At 38.3% G+C, this 24,834-nt stretch overlaps 1 protein-coding gene across 1 annotated transcript; it reads right to left on the reverse strand.

The window, feature by feature from the left end:
* Positions 1-533: 533 nt before the first annotated feature.
* On the reverse strand, positions 534-24,274 carry LOC131625861 (uncharacterized). Its single transcript, XM_058896690.1, has 6 exons — positions 24,243-24,274; positions 23,904-24,076; positions 3,976-5,456; positions 3,667-3,899; positions 1,023-1,457; positions 534-906 (listed from the first exon to the last, which is right to left on the reverse strand). Exons 1-6 carry the CDS (start codon positions 24,272-24,274, stop codon positions 534-536), a joined length of 2,727 nt encoding a protein of 908 aa, XP_058752673.1.
* Between the last annotated feature and the right edge of the window lie 560 nt (positions 24,275-24,834).

The following is a 24,834-nucleotide window of genomic DNA, read 5'->3' on the forward strand; positions in this document are numbered from 1 at the left end:
GCTTAATTGTAATGTCATTTTCAACAAACATTTTGTAATGTTCCATTGTAATGAGGCTTATAATTCTGTGTTGTTAATGGTTATAATTCTGTGTTGTTAATGTTCCATTTGGTTATATTCACTGTGTATGCTTGTTAATGGTTATAATTCTGTTTTAATGTGAACCTGTTATTAAGCTAATTAAATTTGTAACTTGCAACTTGCTATAAGATGAACCAAAACAGAATATTGATCTAAGACCTGATACATTTGGGGTATAAGACCTGATATATCATAATGCCAACACAAAATATTGATGTAACTTAAGATGAACCAAAACAGAATGGTTTCACATTACAAAATACATATATCCTAATGCCATAAACAGAGTGGCTTACAAAAAACCAAATGCCATAAACAATATGTTTGGAACACAAAACAAGTAACTTAAAACTAGAATTCCATAAACAGAATGGCTTACAAAAAACCAGAATGCCATAATAGGCTTAAAAAATGTTTGAAACACAAAACAAGTAACTTAAAACCTAATGGAACTATTCTTGAGTTGGTCTTGGTGCTTGCGAGCCTCCTTCTATGACAGTTTGCTCAACATTCTTTGTTTCCTTCTTTTTTGCCTTCTTGTTGCCACCCTTAGGAATGGATCTGTCAGCTGCTCTCTTACCTTTGCAAGTTCTTTTGTTATGTCCCATATTTCCACATTTTTTGCATTTCACAGTTTGAAGAGTTCTTGGCAACGTGTTTGTGCTTCGAGGCTCATCATTAGCCTTGTTTCGATTCTTTTTAGGGCGTCCAATAGCTCTCCTCATGACAGGTGGGTTAATGGCAGTGTCTCCACTAATTGGCCATAGTTGTGGCCCATTTGTTGGCAATATTATGTGACTGTATGTAGCAAGCACAGTAGATCTCCTATATGAATAAAACAGTCCCATTAAAAAGCATACACAGTGAATAAAACAGTCCCATTAAAAAGCATTCATAAAACAGTGGATATGTAATACGAATAAAACAGTCCCATTATTTACCTGTAATACGAAGAAACATAATCCTCGGGCGCTTTTTTGTTATACCAAATGCAAGCAATAGCATGACAACAAGTTATCCCTGTTAATTCCCACTTCCTACATGAGCATTTCTTTTGAAGCAGATTCACAACATACGCGTCAATACCATTTGATACCCCAAAAATGGCAAAATCATCATCAGAATGCCAAGTTGCACTCCATCCACCAGCTTCCCTTTTTGATTTCTCTAAGACCTTTTGGATGTTTGGACTTATAATTCCTTTGCATTTAGACAAAGCATCTTTTTGTGTAGCAATCCGCATTGTTAAGTAGTGCTTGATTCCTTCCAGCAATGTAATAATCGGTTTATCTCGATACTCCAATATTGCTCTATTGAAGGCTTCGCACATGTTATTGACTTGTAAGTCGCATTGTGTATCTAGCTTAAAATGTGCCCTGCTCCAACAAGCAGCAGTGTAACACCCCATACATAATTGACTAGTATATTATGCATGAAACGTTAAAAATTGATATTTGAGTACATACAAAAGCTCAGATACAAGATGATCCATATAAAATACAACATGAAATTCTAATAAGAATTACAAAACATGTGTCTTCAATGGATCTGCACAGCGGAAAATGAGATCTGACGAGGTCTCCGAGCCATCACCATTTCCAAGTCTTCAGTCCAATCCTGCCACTGACCAATCGCTACTAAACTACACCTGAAAAAAAATATAAGTGTATTGGGGTGAGATTACTAAATCTCAGTGAGTCCTCCTATCCTATGGGTCCACTCGGTTCTACAGGGTACATGCATCAACAAACCGAATCCACCATTGATTCGGGGTTATCCTCACATCCGGTACAAGTACGGAGCAAACACATGAATCGTCCACCATAGGAGTCATCATATCACAAATACCTATTTGTATAACAAACAAGTATGCAGGCCCATACCCATGTACGGGGAATCCAGAAGCGCGTTAATGCCTCGACTAGGTTATAAAATACACACCCTCGATGAGTTACACCCATGCCTATTGCCAAGAGACTCGTACAAGCACACTGCAAGAATAGTTAAGCGGGTTCGCACAAGCCTATTTGGCCGCGAGATGACATTAGCCGAAATGGCGTCATTGTCCCGGTAACCACCTTTACGCACGTGTGTTCACTCCAAGTACTGAACCGTCGTCTTGACACATGAGCCCACCGGGCGAAAGCCTAGTGCTTAGTCTACTTGACTTCACTAGAGGTGAGTTACCGATTATGTATTAGCCTACATGGCCACATAACCCCACCATACCGAGCACGCAAGTGTGTTAACGCCAAGTGAGTAAAAACCCCGTACGGAAACTCACGAGCACACTGCAACGGTAGCTCAGGTGTGAGCCCCAATGATCATAAGATCGAGCTATAACATGGACCACAAAGTCCAGGACACTCCATTGACCCCAAGGTCAGAGTCATGTTCCCAACCTAGCCCCTGGCCCGCTTCGATTCAAGCATACACACGCATAACAAGCGATAATCCATACAATACAATCAATTCCGATCGTTTAACCAAAACGACGGTGTCCACAGATTCCATGCATCATACATAATGGCATAATAATTCCAAATATGGATATCACATTCATAATAAGTAATAGATAATTTATACCACGCATAACGTAAGAATTATTAATCAGTTAGTAAAGACATAAGTTCTTATACTAATTCAGTGGTTCACTAAGTGGGGTTCCAATATTATTAAATCAAACATTCTGGTTTGGGGACCTATTTCATTAGATAGTACATGTTACTAGCTTTCCAACGATATAAAGTTTGCGCGAAACGGACTTACGACGCAAAAGTTATGAATTTTCGAAGTTTTGCAAAATCTGCCCCAAACAGTGATGTAACGGGTTACATGAATCATGTAACCGGTTACATGACCCAAAAACTGCGTTTTTCACACATGTAACCGGTTACATCAACCATGTTACCGGTTACATCGCTGACAGACCCAAAAATTCTGCATTTTAAGAGTTCTAAACCAGACCCAAACCCCTGTAATTGATTCCCAACATCATTCATATAATTCCAACAAAAATCAAACATGCAACAATGATCCAAGGTACATATCATACTCATAAAACATAATATTGTCATTAAATCAAGCATGCATCACATTTAACTCAATCTAAACCCTTTACATACAAATTTCCCTACATTCCTACCCAAAGTCTCTAACTAAGGACTCACCTCAAAAATCTGAACTTGATGATGATGGAGATGAAGATTCTGACTTGATAATGGAAGGGCAGAGATGATTACAACCTTGTTGTTCACACTGGATCATGGTTCTTCATCCTAATTTGCCAAGGCCTTGCACATGCATGTTGGTGATGGAGCTTGAGTTCTTACTCCATCTTTTCTCCCCCTTTCACGTTTTCCTCCTCCCTCTCTATTCCAAATTTTGGTTTTGCTTCCAATGGAAGAGTAAGATAACATCCAAACAAACCCTTAACTTGACATTAGTGATGTAATGACAATACTACCCTTATGAGACTTATTTATCCTCTTTCCTTTAAAAAAAATAAACAAGGTGCTAGTATACTTTTATCTACTAATGTTTTCACCAAAATTAATTAGTGACATCCATTAGTGATAATTATACCGGGTATTACAAGCAGGAACTGCCATCATGTCTTTCCAAGCCTTTGGATTAAGTTCTTTCATATGGATCATTGCCCTCTCCCATCCAGGTAATGTTGTTGCTCTGGCAGCCCTCCATAAAGCCTCCTTTAGCTCTATCCCCGGGTATTTCTTTCTCCAATTGCCATACAAGTGTTTGACACATAGTCGATGTTCGACATTTTGGCTTGTCTCCAGAATAGCCGGTACTAATCCCTAAAACAATGAAACACAAAACACATATAGTAAATATGACATAGAGCATAAATTATAAAGTCGAGATGTTGAATACCTTCTGCTGGTCTGATATAAATCCGTAGGCCTTGTCTTGGATTTGTTGTAAATCATCGAGCAACAAATGCAGGAACCATTTCCAAGAGTCTTTGGTTTCGGCTTCCACAACTGCATATGCTATAGGCATAATCTTGTTATTTCCATCCTTTCCAACAACAGCTATCAACTGACCTCCAAAATCCCCCTTTAAAAAGCATGCATCCAACCCAATTGAGGGTCTACAAGTTGTGACAAAGGCCGCCTTACATGCTTCCATGCATACATAAATTCTCTCAAATGTAGGACCACCATTTGAATCTGAACACTGAATCTTAACTGTAGAGTTTGGATTAGACTTAAGCAATTCATTAGCATAGGTCCTCAAATGTGAGAATTGTTCACGACCAGCTCCTTGAATCAACTCTAATGCCTTTCTCTTAGCCCTGTAAGCTTGGTCTTTTGACAACTTAACACCCCATTTTTGAAGGGCTTCTGCAATCAGGCCTTTACATCTCATCTCGGGACTGTGTCTCAACATATACATAAATTTGCGACCTAACCATTCAGTAGTTGCTTGTCTATTCTTGGGTGTCCTTTGGAAGCTATGTGTTTCAGTTAAACTTATAAGTTGCCAGAATATATTTCCAGTCCTCATGCTAAACCGTATATAAAAGGGGCAGCCATCCATGCATCTTACCACTACTCTCTTCTTATCATTCTTGGTTATGACAGCGTTTTTCTTTTGTTCCATTGCATATTCCTTCATAGCATCTCTAATTTGCAATTTGTCTTTGAACTTCATGCCTAACTCAAATTTAGTGGTATCTTTAAAAACTGGAAACTTTGGCATCTCATCTTCAACATCACTTTCTGGAGGGGTGTGCAGTTCATCCGAATCACAATCATCCTCATCTGGAATAACATGTTTGGAAGAGCTTTCACCACACTGTGCATTGGGAAAAATTGTTGCCCAATCCATAACACTTTCATCATCACCTTCCTCACTTTCATCATCAACTTCCTCACTTTCACCATCGTATGTATCACTTTCATCATCAACTTCAGCACTTTCCTCATAATCCGGATCAGTTTCACTGTCATCTCCTTCATTCTCCACATTCACATCAGCCCCATTAACATCAGTTGTTGCATCCTCATTCAAATTCACATCAGCCCCATTGACATCAGTTGTTGCATCCTCATTCAAATTCACATCAGCCCCATTGACATCATTTGTTGCATCCTCACTTTCCACATTCACATTAGCTGCCTCACTCTCCTCATTCAAATTAGCTGTCTCACTCTCCACATTCAAATTAGCTGCACCACTCTCCACATTCACATTAGCTGCTTCACTCTCCACATTCACATTAACTGCCTCACTCTCCATATTCAAATCAGCTGCCTCATTCATATCAGCCTCTTCATCACTCTCTATGACATCAGGTATATCAACATCGTGTTCAACATATATATCAACTACCTTAAACCCTTTAACATCTTCAATAAACCTTAAAACATCTTGGTCATTATTTAAAGGTCGAAGCTGAAGGATAGAAAAACACTTAGAAAGGGGGGGGGGGGTTTGAATAAGTGTAGCTTTAAAAACTTGACAGATAAAAATAAATTGCACAGTTATTTTTATCCTGGTTCGTTGTTAACTAAACTACTCCAGTCCACCCCCGCAGAGATGATTTACCTCAACTGAGGATTTAATCCACTAATCGCACGGATTACAATGGTTCTCCACTTAGTCAGCAACTAAGTCTTCCAGAGTCTTCTGATCACACACTGATCACTCCAGGAACAACTGCTTAGATACCCTCTAAGACTTTTCTAGAGTATTCTGATCCACACGATCACTCTAGTTACAACCTGCTTAGATAACCTCTAAGACTTCCTAGAGTATTCTGATCCACACGATCACTCTAGTTCCTTACAACTTAATGTAATCAATTCTAAGAGTATTACAATTGCTTCTTAAAAGCTATAATCACAAACTGTGATATTTCTCTTAACGTTTAAGCTTAATCTCACTAATATATTACAACAGCAATGTAGTGAGCTTTGATGAAGATGAAGATTCTGAGCTTTGAGTAGAACAGAGTTTCAGCAAGTTAATAGGCGTTGTTTTTGTTCAGAATTGTTAACCTTGCTTCTCATCAGAACTTCATATTTAAAGGCGTTGGAGAAGATGACCGTTGAGTGCATTTAATGCTTTGCGTGTTCCGTACAGCATCGCATTTAATGTTATACGCTTTTGTCAACTACCTCGAGCCTTGTTCACGCTGTGTCTACTGACGTTGCCTTTAGTAGCTTTTAACGTTCCTTTTGTCAGTCAGCGTAGCTTGCCACGTGTACTTTCTTCTGATCTGATGTTTGTGAATACAACGTTTGAATATCATCAGAGTCAAACAGCTTGGTGCAAAGCATCTTCTGATCTTCTGACCTTGAAGTGCTTCTGAGCGTGATACCATCAGAACTTCAGTGCTTCTGATCTCATGTTCTTCTGATGCTTCTATAGACCCATGTTCTGATTCTGCTTCGACCATCTTCTGATGTCTTGCCAGACCATGTTCTGATGTTGCATGCTGAACCCTTTGAGACAAAGCTTCTGAGCGCTGAATTATGCATACTCTTTATATATTTCCTGAAAAGGAAATTGCATTGGATTAGAGTACCATATTATCTTAAGCAAAATTCATATTATTGTTATCATCAAAACTAAGATAATTGATCAGAACAAATCTTGTTCTAACAATCTCCCCCTTTTTGATGATGACAAAAACATATATAAATGATATGAATTTGCGATCAGAAAGAGCAGACGGCAAAAGACAAATTACACAGCTATAGCATAAGCATATGAATATGTCTCCCCCTGAGATTAACAATCTCCCCCTGAGATAAATAATCTCCCCCTGAAATAAATACTCGAAGAACTTTAATAAAAGACTTCCCTGATTATTTCGGTAGAGACGATCACATAAGCTTCTGTCTTTAGAGAATTCATAGCTTCTGACTTCTGCTTCCATTGGACAGCTTCAGAACTAGAATTTCTTTAGATCCTTAGAACACTCACAGCTTCTGATTCCTGCTTCCATCTAGGACAGCTTCAGAACTTGAATTTCTTTGATCTTCAGAACATTCACAGCTTCTGATTTCTGCTTCCATTTAGGACAGCTTCAGAACTTGAGTTTTCTGGATCCTTAGAACATTCACAGCTTCTGATTTCTGCTTCCCTCGGATAGCTTCAGAGCTTTGAATTTCTACCAACCTCACTTCATGCTAGATTTGTATCAGAACATTGTTGAATGTACCAGAGCATCATCAGAGCATCTCTACATCCTGAAATGTTACAGAACAAAAACTAAACGACAAAAGTCAGCATGAACGAGTCAGAACATAAAATGTATATTCGAACACATGATATGTATCAGAGCCATATTGGCTAAAATAATGTATCAGAGCAAATAGAATTTTGTCAGAACAAATAGACAAATATGGATCAAATTCTATTATCAGTGCTTCTGATTCATTCTTCTTTCTTGCTTCTGATTTCTGAAGCTTGATAGCACTCAGCTTGCTTCAGTTTCCATGAGCTTATTCTTTTTACAGAATAACACTTCTTATGGTTTTGCTTCTTGTGTTTGCTTTGAAGATTCTCTTCACTTCTTTATACCTGCAAAACACTTAAACCATATAGAACTTGCAGTTCTTGTTAGTAAAAGCAACTGATTAAATTGAATCATTTATCACATATTTCTCCCCCTTTTTGTCATATCATCAAAAAAAACAAAAAAGATTCAGAGACGAACAAAACGGAGGAAGAAGATGATTTCATTGAAGTTCAAACAGCAGGTACAGAAGTACATGAAGATAAGTAAGATCAGATGCACAAAAACAGATGCAACGAAAAGAAAGAAACAACACAGACTCAATCTAAGATGGCCCTAGCCTTGACAAGATCTTGGCCAGCATCTCTTGAACCTCATTGTTGTGTCCATCTTGCCTCACCATGAAAGCTCTATACTCATCATTGAGTGAGCTTTGCTCATCCTGTCTCCTCTGAATTTCTTCCAGAGTCCTTGCAAGACGAGAAGATTCATCAGAAGAAGCTTCACCGCTTTCAACCACAGGAATAGCAACTTGATCTATAGCTTCCATGGATAGATCATTTGCAGGGATGTCCTCAACAGGATCTGATTCAGCAACATGATCTTCAGCATCTGCTTCTTGCATGGAAGCATCTCCATATTCTGCAGCAGGAATTTCCGAGTCTCCATTCTCAAGTGCCTGAAGAATGGCAGCTAGATTCCTGGGAGCAAAAGGACCTTCAACTTCTGGTGGGTCAACAACTTCTGGAATGATCTGTTAGAACAAGATTTGTTCTTATCAATTATCTTAGTTTTGATGATAACAATAATATGAATTTTGCTTAAGATAATATGGTACTCTAATCCAATGCAATTTCCCTTTCAGGAAATATATATAAAGAGTACGCATAATTCAGCGCTCAGAAGTTGTATCTCAAATGGTTCAGCATGCAACATCAAAACATGGTCTGGCAAGACATCAGAAGATGGTCGAAGCAGAATCAGAACATGGGTCTATGGAAGCATCAGAAGAACATGAGATCAGAAGCACTGAAGATCAGAAGATGGTATCACGCTCAGAAGCACTTCAAGGTCAGAAGATCAGAAGATGCTATGCACCAAGCTGTTTTGACTCTGATGATATTCAAACGTCGTATTCACAAACATCAGATCAGAAGGAAGTACAGGTGGCAGACTACGCTGACTGACAAAAGGAACGTTAAAAGCTACTAAAGGCTACGTCAGTAGACACAGCGTGAACAAGGCTCGAGGTAGTTGACAAAAGCGTATAACATTAAGTGCAATGCTGTACGGAACACGCAAAGCATTAAATGCATTCAACGGTCATCTTCTCAACGCCTATAAATATGAAGTTCTGATGAGAAGCAAGGTTAACGATTCTGCACCAAAACAACTTATATCAAACTTGCTGAAACGCTGTTCAAATCTAAACTCAGAATCTTCATCTTCATCAAAGCTCACTACATTGCTGTTGTAATATATTAGTGAGATTAAGCTTAAACGTTAAGAGAAATATCACAGTTGTGATTATCGCTTTTAAGAAGCATTTGTAATACTCTTAGAATTACATTAAGTTGTAAGGAACTAGAGTGATCAGTGTGATCAGTATACTCTAGGAAGTCTTAGCAGTTGGCTGAGCAGTTTGTAACTAGAGTGATCGTGTTGATCAGAATACTCTAGGGAAGTCTTAGGAGTGAACTAAGCCTAGAGTGATCGTGTTGATCAGTAGACTCTAGAAAAGTCTTAGAGGGTATCTAAGCAGTTGTTCCTGGAGTGATCAGTGTGTGATCAGAAGACTCTGGAAGACTTAGTTGCGGACTAAGTGGAAAACCATTGTAATCCGTGCGATTAGTGGATTAAATCCTCAGGTTGAGGTAAATCATCTCTGCGGGGGTGGACCGGAGTAGCTTCGTTAACAGCGAACCAGGATAAAAATACTTGTGCAATTTATTTTTATCGTCCAAGATTTAAAGTCACACTTATTCAATCCCCCCCTTTCTAAGTGTTTTTCTATCCTTCAATTGGCATCAGAGCGCCGGTTCTAAGGTGCAAGCACTTAACCGTGTTTAGAAAAGATTCAGGAAGAGAAAAACGCTTCATTTAAAAGATGGTTGATGAAAGTGAAAAGTCTACATCTACACCTGCATCTACATCTGGCTCTGCTGAGCAATACAACGGTAACAATGGTTATACTAGACCGCCGGTATTTGATGGTGAAAACTTTGAATACTGGAAAGATAAACTGGAAAGTTACTTTCTGGGTCTAGATGGTGATCTATGGGATCTTCTAATGGATGGTTACAAACATCCAGTAAATGCCAGTGGCGTGAAGCTGTCAAGGCAAGAAATGAATGATGATCAAAAGAAGCTTTTCAGGAATCATCATAAATGTAGAACTGTTTTGCTGAATGCTATCTCTCATGCTGAGTATGAGAAGATATCTAACAGGGAAACGGCCTATGACATATATGAGTCCTTGAAAATGACTCATGAAGGAAATGCTCAAGTCAAGGAGACAAAAGCTCTTGCCTTAATCCAGAAGTATGAAGCCTTCAAGATGGAGGATGATGAAGACATTGAAAAGATGTTTTCAAGATTTCAAACTCTTACTGCTGGATTGAGAGTTCTTGACAAGGGATACACCAAGGCTGATCACGTAAAGAAGATCATCAGAAGCTTACCCAGAAGATGGGGTCCTATGGTGACTGCATTCAAGATTGCAAAGAATCTGAATGAAGTTTCTCTGGAAGAGCTTATCAGCGCCTTGAGAAGTCATGAAATAGAGCTGGACGAAAATGAGCCTCAAAAGAAAGGTAAGTCTATTGCATTAAAATCAAATATCAAGAAATGCACTAACGCTTTTCAGGCCAAAGAAGAAGATCCTGAAGAATCAGAATCTGAAGAAGAAGATGAACTGTCCATGATCTCCAGAAGGCTAAATCAACTCTGGAAGACCAAGCAAAGGAAGTTCAGAGGCTTCAGAAGTTCAAGGAAATTTGAACGTGGAGAATCTTCTGATGAAAGAAGATTTGACAAGAAGAAGGTCATGTGCTATGAATGCAATGAGCCTGGACACTACAAGAATGAATGTCCAAATCTTCAGAAGGAAAGTCCCAAGAAAAAGTTTCATAAGAAGAAAGGTCTTATGGCAACCTGGGATGAGTCAGAAGATGATTCAGAAGATGAGAAGGCCAACTGTGCGCTGATGGCGACAGAAGATAACGGATCAGAATCTACATCAGAATCAGATTCTGAAGAGGTATTTTCTGAACTTACTAGAGATGAGTTAGTTTCCGGTCTAACTGAACTTCTGGAACTCAAGTCTCAGATTAGTCTCAAATACAAAAAGCTGAAAAAGCAATTTGAATTTGAAACAAAGAAGCTTGAGTTGGAGCATTCTGAATTAAAAGAAAAACTTCTAAAATTATCCAATAATGTTGGATCTCCTTCTAATTCAGAAAAATCCACTCCTAGTCTAAACCATATTCTGAAAGAATATGATTTAAGTTTCAGGAAGTTCTTATCTAGAAGTATTGGCAGAAGTCAGCTAGCTTCTATGATATATGCCGTATCTGGAAACAAAAGAGTTGGCATTGGTTATGAGGGTGAAACCCCATACAAACTTGAACCTGTTGATGAAATGAAACTCACATACAAGCCATTGTATGATCAGTTCAAGTATGGCCACTCTCATGATATTAGGCACACTTCACATGCACAAAGTTTTCACATAACACACACCAAGAAGCATGTGACACAACCTAGGAAATATCATGAAACTCATATTAAAAATTATCATGCTGTTCCTCCTATTGCTTATAATGTTAAACCCAAGTTCAATCAGAACTTGAGAAAATCTAACAAGAAAGGACCCAAGAAAATGTGGGTACCTAAGGACAAGATTATTCCTATTGCAGATATCCTTGGCTGCAAGAAGGACAAAGCACAACATGTCATGGTACCTGGACTCTGGATGCTCACGACACATGACAGGAAGAAGGTCTATGTTCCAAGACCTGGTGCTTAAGTCTGGAGGAGAAGTCAAGTTTGGAGGAGATCAGAAGGGCAAGATAATTGGCTCTGGATCTATAAAGTCTGGTAACTCTCCTTCCATTTCTAATGTACTTCTTGTTGAAGGATTAACTCATAACCTCTTATCTATCAGTCAATTGAGTGACAATGGTTATGATATAATCTTTAATCAAAAGTCTTGCAAGGCTGTAAATCAGAAGGATGGCTCAATCCTATTTACAGGCAAGAGGAAGAACAACATTTATAAGACAGATCTGCAAGATCTTATGAGTCAGAAGGTGACCTGTCTTATGTCTGTTTCTGAAGAGCAGTGGGTCTGGCACAGAAGATTAGGTCATGCTAGTTTGAGAAAGATTTCTCAGATTAACAAACTGAATCTGGTCAGAGGACTCCCTAATCTGAAATTCAAATCAGATGCTCTTTGTGAAGCATGTCAGAAGGGCAAGTTCTCCAAACCTGCATTCAAGTCTAAGAATGTTGTTTCTACCTCAAGGCCATTAGAACTCTTGCACATTGATCTGTTTGGACCAGTCAAAACAGCATCTGTCAGAGGAAAGAAATATGGATTAGTCATTGTAGATGATTATAGCCGCTGGACTTGGGTAAAATTCTTAAGACACAAGGATGAGACTCATTCAGTGTTCTTTGATTTCTGCATCCAGATTCAATCTGAAAAAGAGTGTAAAATCATAAAGGTCAGAAGTGATCATGGTGGTGAATTTGAGAACAGATCCTTTGAAGAATTCTTCAAAGAGAATGGTATTGCCCATGATTTCTCTTGTCCTAGAACTCCACAGCAAAATGGGGTTGTAGAACGAAAGAATAGGACTCTGCAAGAAATGGCCAGAACCATGATCAATGAAACCAATATGGCTAAGCATTTCTGGGCAGAAGCAATAAACACTGCATGCTATATTCAGAATAGAATCTCTATCAGACCTATTCTAAATAAGACTCCTTATGAATTGTGGAAGAATAGAAAGCCCAACATTTCATATTTCCATCCTTTTGGATGTGTATGCTTTATTCTGAACACTAAAGATCATCTTGGTAAGTTTGATTCCAAAGCTCAAAAGTGTTTCCTTCTTGGATATTCTGAACGCTCAAAAGGCTACAGAGTATACAATACTGAAACATTGGTTGTAGAAGAATCAATCAATATCAGGTTTGATGATAAGCTTGGTTCTGAAAAACCAAAGCAGTTTGGTAATTTTGCAGATTGTGATATTGATATATCAGAAGTTGTTGAGCCAAGAAGCAACGCATCAGAAGCAGAGCTCCTCAGAAGCAAAAAACCAGAAGATCAAGTATCAGCTTCTCTGGAGGATCTAAGTATTTCTGAAGAACCATCTGTCAGAAGATCATCCAGACTCATCTCTGGTCATTCAGAAGATGTCATTCTTGGAAAGAAGGATGATCCAATCAGAACAAGAGCATTCCTTAAGAACAATGCAGACTGTCAATTAGGTCTTGTATCTTTGATCGAGCCAACTTCTGTTGATCATGCTCTAGAAGATCCAGACTGGATAATTGCTATGCAAGAAGAACTGAATCAGTTTACAAGGAATGATGTTTGGGATCTTGTTCCTAGACCAGATGGATTCAATATAATTGGTACAAAATGGGTCTTCAGAAACAAGCTCAGTGAGAAAGGTGAAGTGGTAAGAAACAAAGCCAGACTGGTGGCTCAGGGTTATAGTCAGCAAGAAGGGATTGATTATACAGAAACCTTTGCACCAGTGGCCAGGTTAGAATCTATTCGTCTATTAATTTCTTTTGCCACTCAACATAACATCACTCTCTATCAAATGGATGTTAAGAGTGCCTTCTTAAATGGTTATATAGATGAAGAAGTTTATGTCCATCAACCTCCTGGTTTTGAAGACTCTATGTCTCCGAATCATGTGTTTAAACTAAAGAAATCATTATATGGATTGAAGCAAGCTCCCAGAGCTTGGTATGAACGCTTAAGTTCTTTCCTTCTAGATAATGGTTTCACTAGAGGAAAAGTGGACACTACTCTCTTTTGTAAAACCTTTGAAAAGGATATTTTAATTTGTCAAATATATGTAGATGATATTATTTTTGGAACATCTAATGCTACACTTGGAAAGGAGTTTGCTGAGTCTATGCAGGCTGAGTTTGAAATGAGCATGATGGGAGAACTCAAGTATTTCCTTGGAATACAAATAAATCAAACATCAGAAGGAACATATGTTCACCAAACCAAGTATGTGAAGGAACTTCTGAAGAAGTTTAATCTTCTGGACTGCAAAGAAGCCAAAACTCCTATGCATCCAACATGCATCCTAGGTAAGGATGAGGTAAGTAAGAAGGTAGATCAGAAGTTATACAGAGGTATGATTGGATCTCTTCTATATCTGACTGCTTCTAGACCTGACATTCTGTTCAGTGTTTGTTTGTGTGCTAGATTCCAATCAGATCCTAGAGAATCTCATTTAACTGCTGTTAAGAGAATTCTAAGGTATCTGAAAGGTACTACTAATGTTGGCTTAGTTTACAGAAAATCTAAAGAATACAACTTAGTAGGATTCTGCGATGCTGACTATGCTGGAGATAGAATTGAAAGAAAAAGTACTTCAGGAAGTTGCCAATTTCTTGGAAGTCATTTGATCTCCTGGTACAGCAAGAAGCAAGCAACTATTGCTCTATCAACGACAGAAGCAGAATATGTAGCTGCTGCTGGTTGTAGTACACAGATGCTCTGGATGAAGAGTCAGTTAGAAGATTATCAGATATTTGAGAGTAACATTCCTATATTCTGTGATAATACTTCTGCTATATGTTTATCTAAGAATCCTATTCTTCATTCAAAAGCTAAACATATTGAGATTAAACATCATTTCATAAGGGACTATGTTCAGAAGGGTGTCATATCTTTAAACTTTGTTGATACAGACCATCAATGGGCTGATATCTTTACAAAACCCCTGGCTGAAGATAGGTTTAAGTTCATTCTGAAGAACATCAGTATGGATTTATGCCCAGAATGAGAAGATGAGAAGTTCTCATGTATGAGTATCTTCTGAAATGAATGTGGAACATTTTTTTGACAGAAGTTCTGATTGAAATCTTTTAGAAATTATGATTCGGTTATTACTAACGTTTCATTGTCTAAGTTGATTCAGAACCTCTTTTAAAGCAAAACAGCTGTTACGTTTTATCTCGGGATGGTAAACCTGTCGTTACTATTCATGGATAAGCGCGCGTGCAGTTGAAGGGACGCCGTCCATAGATAACTGTGCCAGTCACCTCATTTGTCTTTATTATCTCTCCTCACGTCACGTAACATTAAATGCTTTTCTTCATTCGTTTCACTTTATTTTCTTTTAAATACTCTTCAAAATGGTTTTTGGTTTCCTATCTCTTTGTCTTCCTCTTAAAGTTTTTTTTTCTCTCTCTCTCTCTCTCTCTCTCGTTTTTCATTTCTTCTCTCAAAACCTAGCGTTCACTCTAAGTCTGTTGAAGCTCCATGACTCAAAGGCGACAGATCTCTGTGCATCTCGGGATGGCTCTTCTAATACCGCTCAAGTCAGACTCTTCTTTGATGTTGTTATCAACTTTCATCCAAAGACAGAAGACTTTCTTGAGTTATGGGAGGAGGTTAAGAATGATATTCTTGACTTCTATGTTGAGGGAAAGCCCCGTTTGCAACATTAGCTCTCTGTCTGTGAACTGTCCCTCACTTCCTCCTTGGTTCTGGGATCTCTCCTACAGTGGAGGTTTCAGTCTGGAAGACAAGAAGTCCTCCGGGATTCTTGATGGGTTGACACAGAGCGTGTCTAGCTAGGGTTCTGTTTTTAATTTTTGTAGTGATTTCCTCTTTGGAAACTCTACTTTGTATTTGCTAGGAATGTTTTTCATCTTGTTAAACATAGGAACCTTTTGTAATATCTTTTGATTATCAATGAAAAGTTTCTTTGTGTTTTACATTCCAGTAAATGTTTTCTTTTGTCGTTTTATACATCTAAATCTTTTTAAATTTTCTTTTTGATGTTATGACAAAAAGGGGGAGAAGATAAATGATAAATGATTTGATTAATCTATCAGTTGCTGGGTAAAGGCTCCCACACATTCACTAACAAGAACTGCAAGTTCTACATGGTTTAAGTGTTTTGCAGGTACAGAGAAGTGAAGTTAATCTTCAGAAGCAAACACTAGAAGCAAAACCATGGAAACTGAAGCAAGCTGAGTGCTGTCAAGCTTCAGAGATCAGAAGCAAGAAAGAAGAATGAATCAGAAGCACTGATAATAGAATTTGAATATCATTGTCTATCCTGTTCTGACAAAATTCTATTTGCTCTGATACATATAATGTTATGGCTCTGATACATTATTTGCTCTGATACATTATTTCAGCCTATATGGCTCTGATACATATAATGTGTTCAAACATACATTTTATGTTCTAACTCGTTCATGCTGACTTTTGTCGTTTAGTTTTTGTTCTGTAACATTTCAGGATGTAGAGATGCTCTGATGATGCTCTGGTACATTCAACAATGTTCTGATACAAATCTAGCATGAAGTGATGATTGGTAGACATTCAAAGTTCTGAAGCTGTCCTGAATGGAAGCAGAAGTCAGAAGCTGTGAATGTTCTGAAGATCAAAGAAATTCAAGTTCTGAAGCTGTCTACGATGGAAGCAGGAATCAGAAGCTGTGAGTGTTCTAAGGATCTAAAGAAATTCAAGTTCTGAAGCTGTCCAATGGAAGCAGAAGTCAGAAGCTATGAATTCTCTGAAGGCAGAAGCTTATATGATCGTCTCTACCGAAATAATCAGGGAAGTCTTTTATCAAAGTTCTTTGAGTATTTATTTCAGGGGGAGATTATTTATCTCAGGGGGAGATTGTTAATCTCAGGGGGAGACATATTCATATGCTTATGCTATAGCTGTGTAATTTGTCTTTTGCCGTCTACTCTTTCTGATCGCAAATTCATATCATTTATATATGTTTTTGTCATCATCAAAAAGGGGGAGATTGTTAGAACAAGATTTGTTCTTATCAATTATCTTAGTTTTGATGATAACAATAATATGAATTTTGCTTAAGATAATATGGTACTCTAATCCAATGCAATTTCCCTTTCAGGAAATATATATAAAGAGTACGCATAATTCAGCGCTCAGAAGTTGTATCTCAAATGGTTCAGCATGCAACATCAGAACATGGTCTGGCAAGACATCAGAAGATGGTCGAAGCAGAATCAGAACATGGGTCTATGGAAGCATCAGAAGAACATGAGATCAGAAGCACTGAAGATCAGAAGATGGTATCACGCTCAGAAGCACTTCAAGGTCAGAAGATCAGAAGATGCTATGCACCAAGCTGTTTTGACTCTGATGATATTCAAACGTCGTATTCACAAACATCAGATCAGAAGGAAGTACAGGTGGCAGACTACGCTGACTGACAAAAGGAACGTTAAAAGCTACTAAAGGCTACGTCAGTAGACACAGCGTGAACAAGGCTCGAGGTAGTTGACAAAAGCGTATAACATTAAGTGCAATGCTGTACGGAACACGCAAAGCATTAAATGCATTCAACGGTCATCTTCTCAACGCCTATAAATATGAAGTTCTGATGAGAAGCAAGGTTAACGATTCTGCACCAAAACAACTTATATCAAACTTGCTGAAACGCTGTTCAAATCTAAACTCAGAATCTTCATCTTCATCAAAGCTCACTACATTGCTGTTGTAATATATTAGTGAGATTAAGCTTAAACGTTAAGAGAAATATCACAGTTGTGATTATCGCTTTTAAGAAGCATTTGTAATACTCTTAGAATTACATTAAGTTGTAAGGAACTAGAGTGATCAGTGTGATCAGTATACTCTATGAAGTCTTAGCAGTTGGCTGAGCAGTTTGTAACTAGAGTGATCGTGTTGATCAGAATACTCTAGGGAAGTCTTAGGAGTGAACTAAGCCTAGAGTGATCGTGTTGATCAGTAGACTCTAGAAAAGTCTTAGAGGGTATCTAAGCAGTTGTTCCTGGAGTGATCAGTGTGTGATCAGAAGACTCTGGAAGACTTAGTTGCGGACTAAGTGGAAAACCATTGTAATCCGTGCGATTAGTGGATTAAATCCTCAGGTTGAGGTAAATCATCTCTGCGGGGGTGGACTGGAGTAGCTTCGTTAACAGCGAACCAGGATAAAAATACTTGTGCAATTTATTTTTATCGTCCAAGATTTAAAGTCACACTTATTCAATCCCCCCCTTTCTAAGTGTTTTTCTATCCTTCATGATCAAGCTTGGATCTTTCTCAGAAGGGTTTTCCCTCAGATAGTCAAAGAGAGTCTTGAAGTCTCCGAGCAGAACAGGATAATCAGGAATAAAGATAACGATATCCCTGCATGGATTTGCTTCCATTTCAGCAGCCAGTCTTGCTACTTCCAATTCATCCACAAAGGGCTTCTCCTTAGCAGCAACACAATTTCTGAGAGGATGGTAGTATATACCATTATCATCCTCCAGAAGGTAACCAGGGTAACCAGGGGCAGCAGCCACTAGTCTTTTCTGTACTCCCATTGCTTCTACTTGAAAATCCTTGCGAAATCTTCTCCAGAGATTTCTTGTAGAAACATCATCCAGACCATTTAGAAATGCATCCTTCAGAAGGTCTAGACTGCTAATCACCTCATGTCTGAAGAGTTCCAGGTAGGCATAGGGTTCAGGTTCAGGTGGATTGAAGGTGAATTTGTAGTCAGGGTAGAGAAGACAGTAAGGTTTGGATTTTCTGGTAGGTAAGGGATGGGATATAGAAGGTGGAGGTGCGGTGGATGAGGAAGAAGGGATATCTGAGAGAATGATTGATGAGGATGGAATATCAGAAATGATAGATTGAGACGAGGATGGAGTATTTGTAAAGGGAATTGGTGAGAAAGATTTATCAGAAGGAGTTGGGGGAAGAATACTCAAAGGTGTGGGGTTTAGAATGGGAGAGGAGAAGGATGATGGAGAAGGATTTGGTAAGGTGAAGTTTATTTTTGGTTCAGATGGAGGTGATTGGAAAGATGGTTTAGGGACAGAAGGAGGTGGAGTAAAAACCTGTCTGGAGATTTGTACAGAAGAAGAAGATCTGGTTCTACGAAAGGAATCTCTAATCCTTTTCTCCCTTCGTTCTTCAGAGTCCACCTTGTCAGGATCAAAGGTGACTCTCAACTTCTTGGCCTTCTTAGCCTCATCTTCTCGGGCTTTTCTTTTAATCCTAGCCTTTTGTTCCTTCTGATCCTTCTTCAAAAGGTCAGCCTTGGACGGAAGTACTCTGCCACGGATCCAAGCAGGATCAATATCTGATTGCTTCCTAACACAATCTTCCAGGTAAGACTTGACAACCTGATGCAGTTCTTCTTGAAACAGGGAGGCAAAACCTTCAACAACAACTCTTCTTGAGAGAATGTCAGGAAAGCTTGGGCACAGAGAAGGTACATTTTTAATGAGTTCTAATCTGAACAAATCCACACCATTAAAAATGGGACCTTGAACTACTCCAAGCAAATGGGATGCATTGAGTTTTCTGATGGAGTCCAGCACTTTGCTTTCAGTAAGAATGTCTGAAATCATTCTTCCAAACGGAATAGTCGTTCTTGAAAGATGAGGGTACTTCGCCCTTTCCTCTTCTCTTGACTCAAGGATTGAAGTCTTCAGATTCTCAAACAGAATGTGAGAAATGTTGATCTCAGTCTTTTTGCCAATGCAGAAAAGAGTGTGCTTGTGATCTGGACTGATGTAAGAAGAGGAGAGCATCCTTTTTCTGTGGTGAAGAGAACCTAGAATAATCTCAGCCCATACTCTATAAAATGGCCTCAAGGTGCCTGTGTTATTCGAGTCAATCCCAGAAGTTTGAGAGATTTGTTTTTCAACTATCGACCAATCAACAGATGCATGTCGAAAACCAGTCCAACCTTCTTCATCATTCAGATTGTATAGCTTTCTGATCAGTTTTTCAGAGATAACCACTTCATGCCCTAGCACGAATGAAATGATGGCTGTTGGGGTAACCATTGCATGTACCCAGAAATCCTTCACAAGATCAGGATAAATTGGACCAACCAATCTATTAAGGTACTTGGACCATCCTTGCTCAAGGATTCTTGCATCACACTTAAAGCCATTCGCTTTAAGATTGTTTAAGTCCACAGCAGTTTCACATAAAACCTCCAAGTCCTTCGTGGGTATCAAGCAAGTTTTCAGAGGAGCATATTCATAATTTCGTAGAAGGATTTGTGAAGAAGTAAGTCTTTCTTTTGAGGAAGATGAACAAGAGGAAGAGTTCATGATGATTATGTCGAAGATTAGAACAAAGACTAGGGTTTGAAAAAGAAAAACAGATGCAGCGAAAAAAATGTACAATAAAATAGAGAGACGGAGAAAAGAATGAAGTTGAAGCGGGCTATTTAAAAGATTTGAAAATAAATTAAATCATTTTGCATTAAATGAGAAATGACATTAGGAGAGATAGCATGGTAAATGAAATGATTTAATACAGTTACCTAGGTCGGCGTCTTTTCAACTGCACGCTTCGTACTGACCGTAGAGACACGTGTTCATCATCAGATAATGGATGACAGGTGTGAAATATTCAATAGGCTTTACGCCTTCTGATTTTGATCACTGCTTCTAAATTGATCAAATTTCTCTTCTGGAAACACTCCTTCTGAGGTGTGCTGATGTAAATCTGAATGATCTTCTGATCCATTACTTCTGATATACACAGCTTCTGGAGATTCACTTCTTTGTTCTGCAGCTTCTGATAAGACACAAATGTATCTGCAGAAATTCTTAAGCTGCTTTGTTTCATCAGAAACAAGTTTATCATCAAACCAGATATTTATTGATTCGTCCACAATCAGTGTTTCAATATTGTATATTCTGTAGCATTTAGAGCATTCCGAATAAATAAGAACGAAACATCATTGCTTTAGAAACAAACAAAACAGATGGTTTCCAGACTAATAAACTTTCTTTTCTGATCTCCTACGAACATAGTTTCTTCAACAGATTTAAGTACCAGAACTTGGAAGACAGTCCTTCTTCCCTTCAAGTGTTGAGACCAACTTGAGTCCAGGTGACATGACATGTTGACTTTTATCTTCTTTGTCGCCAAGAGAATCTGCAAAAGAAATAGTCTTTTTCTTTGGTACCCACATCTTCTTGGGTCCTTTCTTGTTAGTTCTCCTCAAGTTCTGATTGAACTTAGGTTTAACATTGTAAGCAATAGGAGGAACAACATGATAATTTTTAATGTGAGTTTCATGATATTTCCTAGGTTGTGTCACATGCTTTTTGGTGTGTGTTATGTGAAAACTTTGAGCATGTGAAGTGTGCCTAATATCATGGGAGTGGCCATACTTGAACTGATCATACAATGGCTTGTATGTGAATTTCATTTCATCAACAGGTTCAAGTTTGTATGGGGTTTCACCCTCAAAACCAATGCCGACTCTTTTGTTTCCAGACACAGCATATATCATAGAAGCTAGCTGACTTCTGCCAATACTTCTAGATAAGAACTTCCTGAAACTTAAATCATATTCTTTCAGAATATGGTTTAGACTAGGAGTGGATTTTTCTGAATCAGAAGGAGATCCAACATTATTGGATAATTTTAAAAGTTTTTCTTTTAATTCAGAATTTTCCAACTCAAGCTTCTTTGTTTCAAATTCAAATAGCTTTTTCAGCTCTTTGTATTTGAGACTAATCTGAGACTTGAATTCCAGAAGTTCAGTTAGACCGGAAACTAACTCATCTCTAGTAAGTTCAGAAAATACCTCTTCAGAATCTGATTCTGATGTAGATTCTGATCCGTCATCTTCTGTCGCCATCAGCGCACAGTTAGCCTGCTCATCTTCAGAGTCTGAATCATCTTCTGACTCATCCCAGGTTGCCATAAGACCTTTCTTCTTATGAAACTTCTTCTTGGGATTTTCCTTCTGAAGTTTTGGACATTCATTCTTGAAGTGTCCAGGCTCATTGCATTCATAGCACATGACCTTCTTCTTGTCAAATCTTCTGTCATCAGAAGATTCTCCACGTTCAAATTTCTTTGAACTTCTGACGCCTCTGAACTTCCTTTGCTTGTTCTTCCAGAGTTGATTTAGCCTTCTGGAGATCAAGGACAGTTCATCTTCTTCTTCAGATTCTGATTCTTCAGGATCTTCTTCTCTAGCCTGAAAAGCGTTAGTGCATTTCTTGATATTGGATTTTAATGCAATAGACTTACCTTTCTTTTGAGGCTCGTTTGCATCCAGTTCAATTTCATGACTCCTCAGGGCACTGATAAGCTCTTCCAGAGAAACTTCATTCAGATTCTTTGCAATCTTGAATGCAGTCACCATAGGACCCCATCTTCTGGGTAAGCTTCTGATGATCTTCTTTACGTGATCAGCCTTGGTGTATCCCTTGTCAAGAACTCTCAATCCAGCAGTAAGAGTTTGAAATCTTGAAAACATCTTTTCAATGTCTTCATCATCCTCCATCTTGAAGGCTTCATACTTCTGGATTAAAGCGAGAGCTTTAGTCTCCTTGACTTGAGCATTTCCTTCATGAGTCATTTTCAAGGACTCATATATGTCATAGGCCGTTTCCCTGTTAGATATCTTCTCATACTCAGCATGAGAGATAGCATTCAGCAAAACAGTTCTGCATTTATGATGATTCCTGAAAAGCTTCTTCTGATCATCATTCATTTCTTGCCTTGTCAGCTTTACGCCACTGGCATTTACTGGATGTTTGTAACCATCCATCAGAAGATCCCATAGATCACCATCTAGACCAAGAAAGTAACTTTCCAGTTTATCTTTCCAGTATTCAAAGTTTTCACCATCAAATACCGGCGGTCTAGTATAACCATTGTTACCGTCGTGTTGCTCAGCAGAGCCAGATGTAGATGTAGGTGTAGACTTTGCAGTTTCATCAGCCATCTTTTACTGAAGCGTTTTTCTCTTCCTGAATCTTTTCTAAACACGGTTAAGTGCTTGCACCTTAGAACCGGCGCTCTGATGCCAATTGAAGGATAGAAAAACACTTAGAAAGGGGGGGGTTTGAATAAGTGTAGCTTTAAAAACTTGACAGATAAAAATAAATTGCACAGTTATTTTTATCCTGGTTCGTTGTTAACTAAACTACTCCAGTCCACCCCCGCAGAGATGATTTACCTCAACTGAGGATTTAATCCACTAATCGCACGGATTACAATGGTTCTCCACTTAGTCAGCAACTAAGTCTTCCAGAGTCTTCTGATCACACACTGATCACTCCAGGAACAACTGCTTAGATACCCTCTAAGACTTTTCTAGAGTATTCTGATCCACACGATCACTCTAGTTACAACCTGCTTAGATAACCTCTAAGACTTCCTAGAGTATTCTGATCCACACGATCACTCTAGTTCCTTACAACTTAATGTAATCAATTCTAAGAGTATTACAATTGCTTCTTAAAAGCTATAATCACAAACTGTGATATTTCTCTTAACGTTTAAGCTTAATCTCACTAATATATTACAACAGCAATGTAGTGAGCTTTGATGAAGATGAAGATTCTGAGCTTTGAGTAGAACAGAGTTTCAGCAAGTTAATAGGCGTTGTTTTTGTTCAGAATTGTTAACCTTGCTTCTCATCAGAACTTCATATTTATAGGCGTTGGAGAAGATGACCGTTGAGTGCATTTAATGCTTTGCGTGTTCCGTACAACATCGCATTTAATGTTATACGCTTTTGTCAACTACCTCGAGCCTTGTTCACGCTGTGTCTACTGACGTTGCCTTTAGTAGCTTTTAACGTTCCTTTTGTCAGTCAGCGTAGCTTGCCACGTGTACTTTCTTCTGATCTGATGTTTGTGAATACAACGTTTGAATATCATCAGAGTCAAACAGCTTGGTGCAAAGCATCTTCTGATCTTCTGACCTTGAAGTGCTTCTGAGCGTGATACCATCAGAACTTCAGTGCTTCTGATCTCATGTTCTTCTGATGCTTCTATAGACCCATGTTCTGATTCTGCTTCGACCATCTTCTGATGTCTTGCCAGACCATGTTCTGATGTTGCATGCTGAACCCTTTGAGACAAAGCTTCTGAGCGCTGAATTATGCATACTCTTTATATATTTCCTGAAAAGGAAATTGCATTGGATTAGAGTACCATATTATCTTAAGCAAAATTCATATTATTGTTATCATCAAAACTAAGATAATTGATCAGAACAAATCTTGTTCTAACAGAAGCCCACGAGTAAACGAAAACATAGGGTGGCAATACCAAAGACACTTTATACTTGTGTAACCCACATCTTTTATCATTTTTTCAACCTCCATATAAGACAGATAATCTACATCCCAATCCCAATCCATTTCAGTCAAAGTCTCACCAACATACAGTGTAATGGGATGAGTTATCAAATCCCCTTTATGGTGTATTCTAAGTCTCACAGTTTGAATAGGTGCTGGCCTACACAAAACAAATACAAAAAAGAGTTGGACATACGTGTAGGACGTTAGCTTAAGGGACCACAAATAAACAACAAAAAGAAAAGTTTGGGACCACATTGATAGAAGAAATAAAATACCAAAAGAAAAGTTTGGGACCACAACAACAAAAAGAAATCAGAAATTACCTTGATACGTAGGATTGTTTTGCTGCTTCCATGTCTCACGAAGAACAGAGTGGTGGCAATATGTAGTTTGAGATCTGTTTGTGATTGAAGACGACGAGGAATTTAGTTCAGGAATGTTGTAGAAGACTATTGCGATTTAAGGATGAACATCAGCGTTGAAGACGGTAGGGTTGAAGACGACAATCAGTGTTTGAGACATTTTAGGGTTCATGATTTGGGGGAGCCTATTTAGTATTCTGATGACATTATATGCATTTTCAAGTATTTAATGTACAATTGAAATTCTAAAATAAAAATAAATAAATATATATCCCATAAAAATCAAATACATATCTACCTGGCACCTGACACGCAAGCAACTTATCTGCCACATCATTAAAAAAATCTCCCAGACTGGAAAGGGGACTTTATTCCCCAGAAAATTAAAACATGGGGACTGATTCAACCGGTTTTTGAAATGAGGGGACGAAAATTGGAAAATGATCATAATAGGGGGACTAAAGTTGCATTTAAGCCTTTTTTTTAGAAAAACGAAAAAATCGAGTTTTTTTCCAGAAAAACAAAAAAAATGGAATTTTTTTAGAAAAACCTA

The sequence above is a fragment of the Vicia villosa genome, unplaced genomic scaffold (assembly GCF_029867415.1).
Source record: "Vicia villosa cultivar HV-30 ecotype Madison, WI unplaced genomic scaffold, Vvil1.0 ctg.000244F_1_1_5, whole genome shotgun sequence".
NCBI lineage: Eukaryota > Viridiplantae > Streptophyta > Magnoliopsida > Fabales > Fabaceae > Vicia > Vicia villosa.

Coding starts and splice junctions, on each gene's coding strand:
- LOC131625861 (XM_058896690.1), bottom strand. CDS start 24,274: ATGGAAGCAGCAAAACAATCCTACGTATCAAG. Junction 5,457..23,903: donor AAAAGATGTGGGTTACACAA/GTATAAAGTGTC, acceptor GGTTTATTGAAG/ATGTTAAAGGGTTTAAGGTA. Junction 1,458..3,666: donor GTTCCTGCTTGTAATACCCG/GTATAATTATCA, acceptor TTGTTGGAGCAG/GGCACATTTTAAGCTAGATA.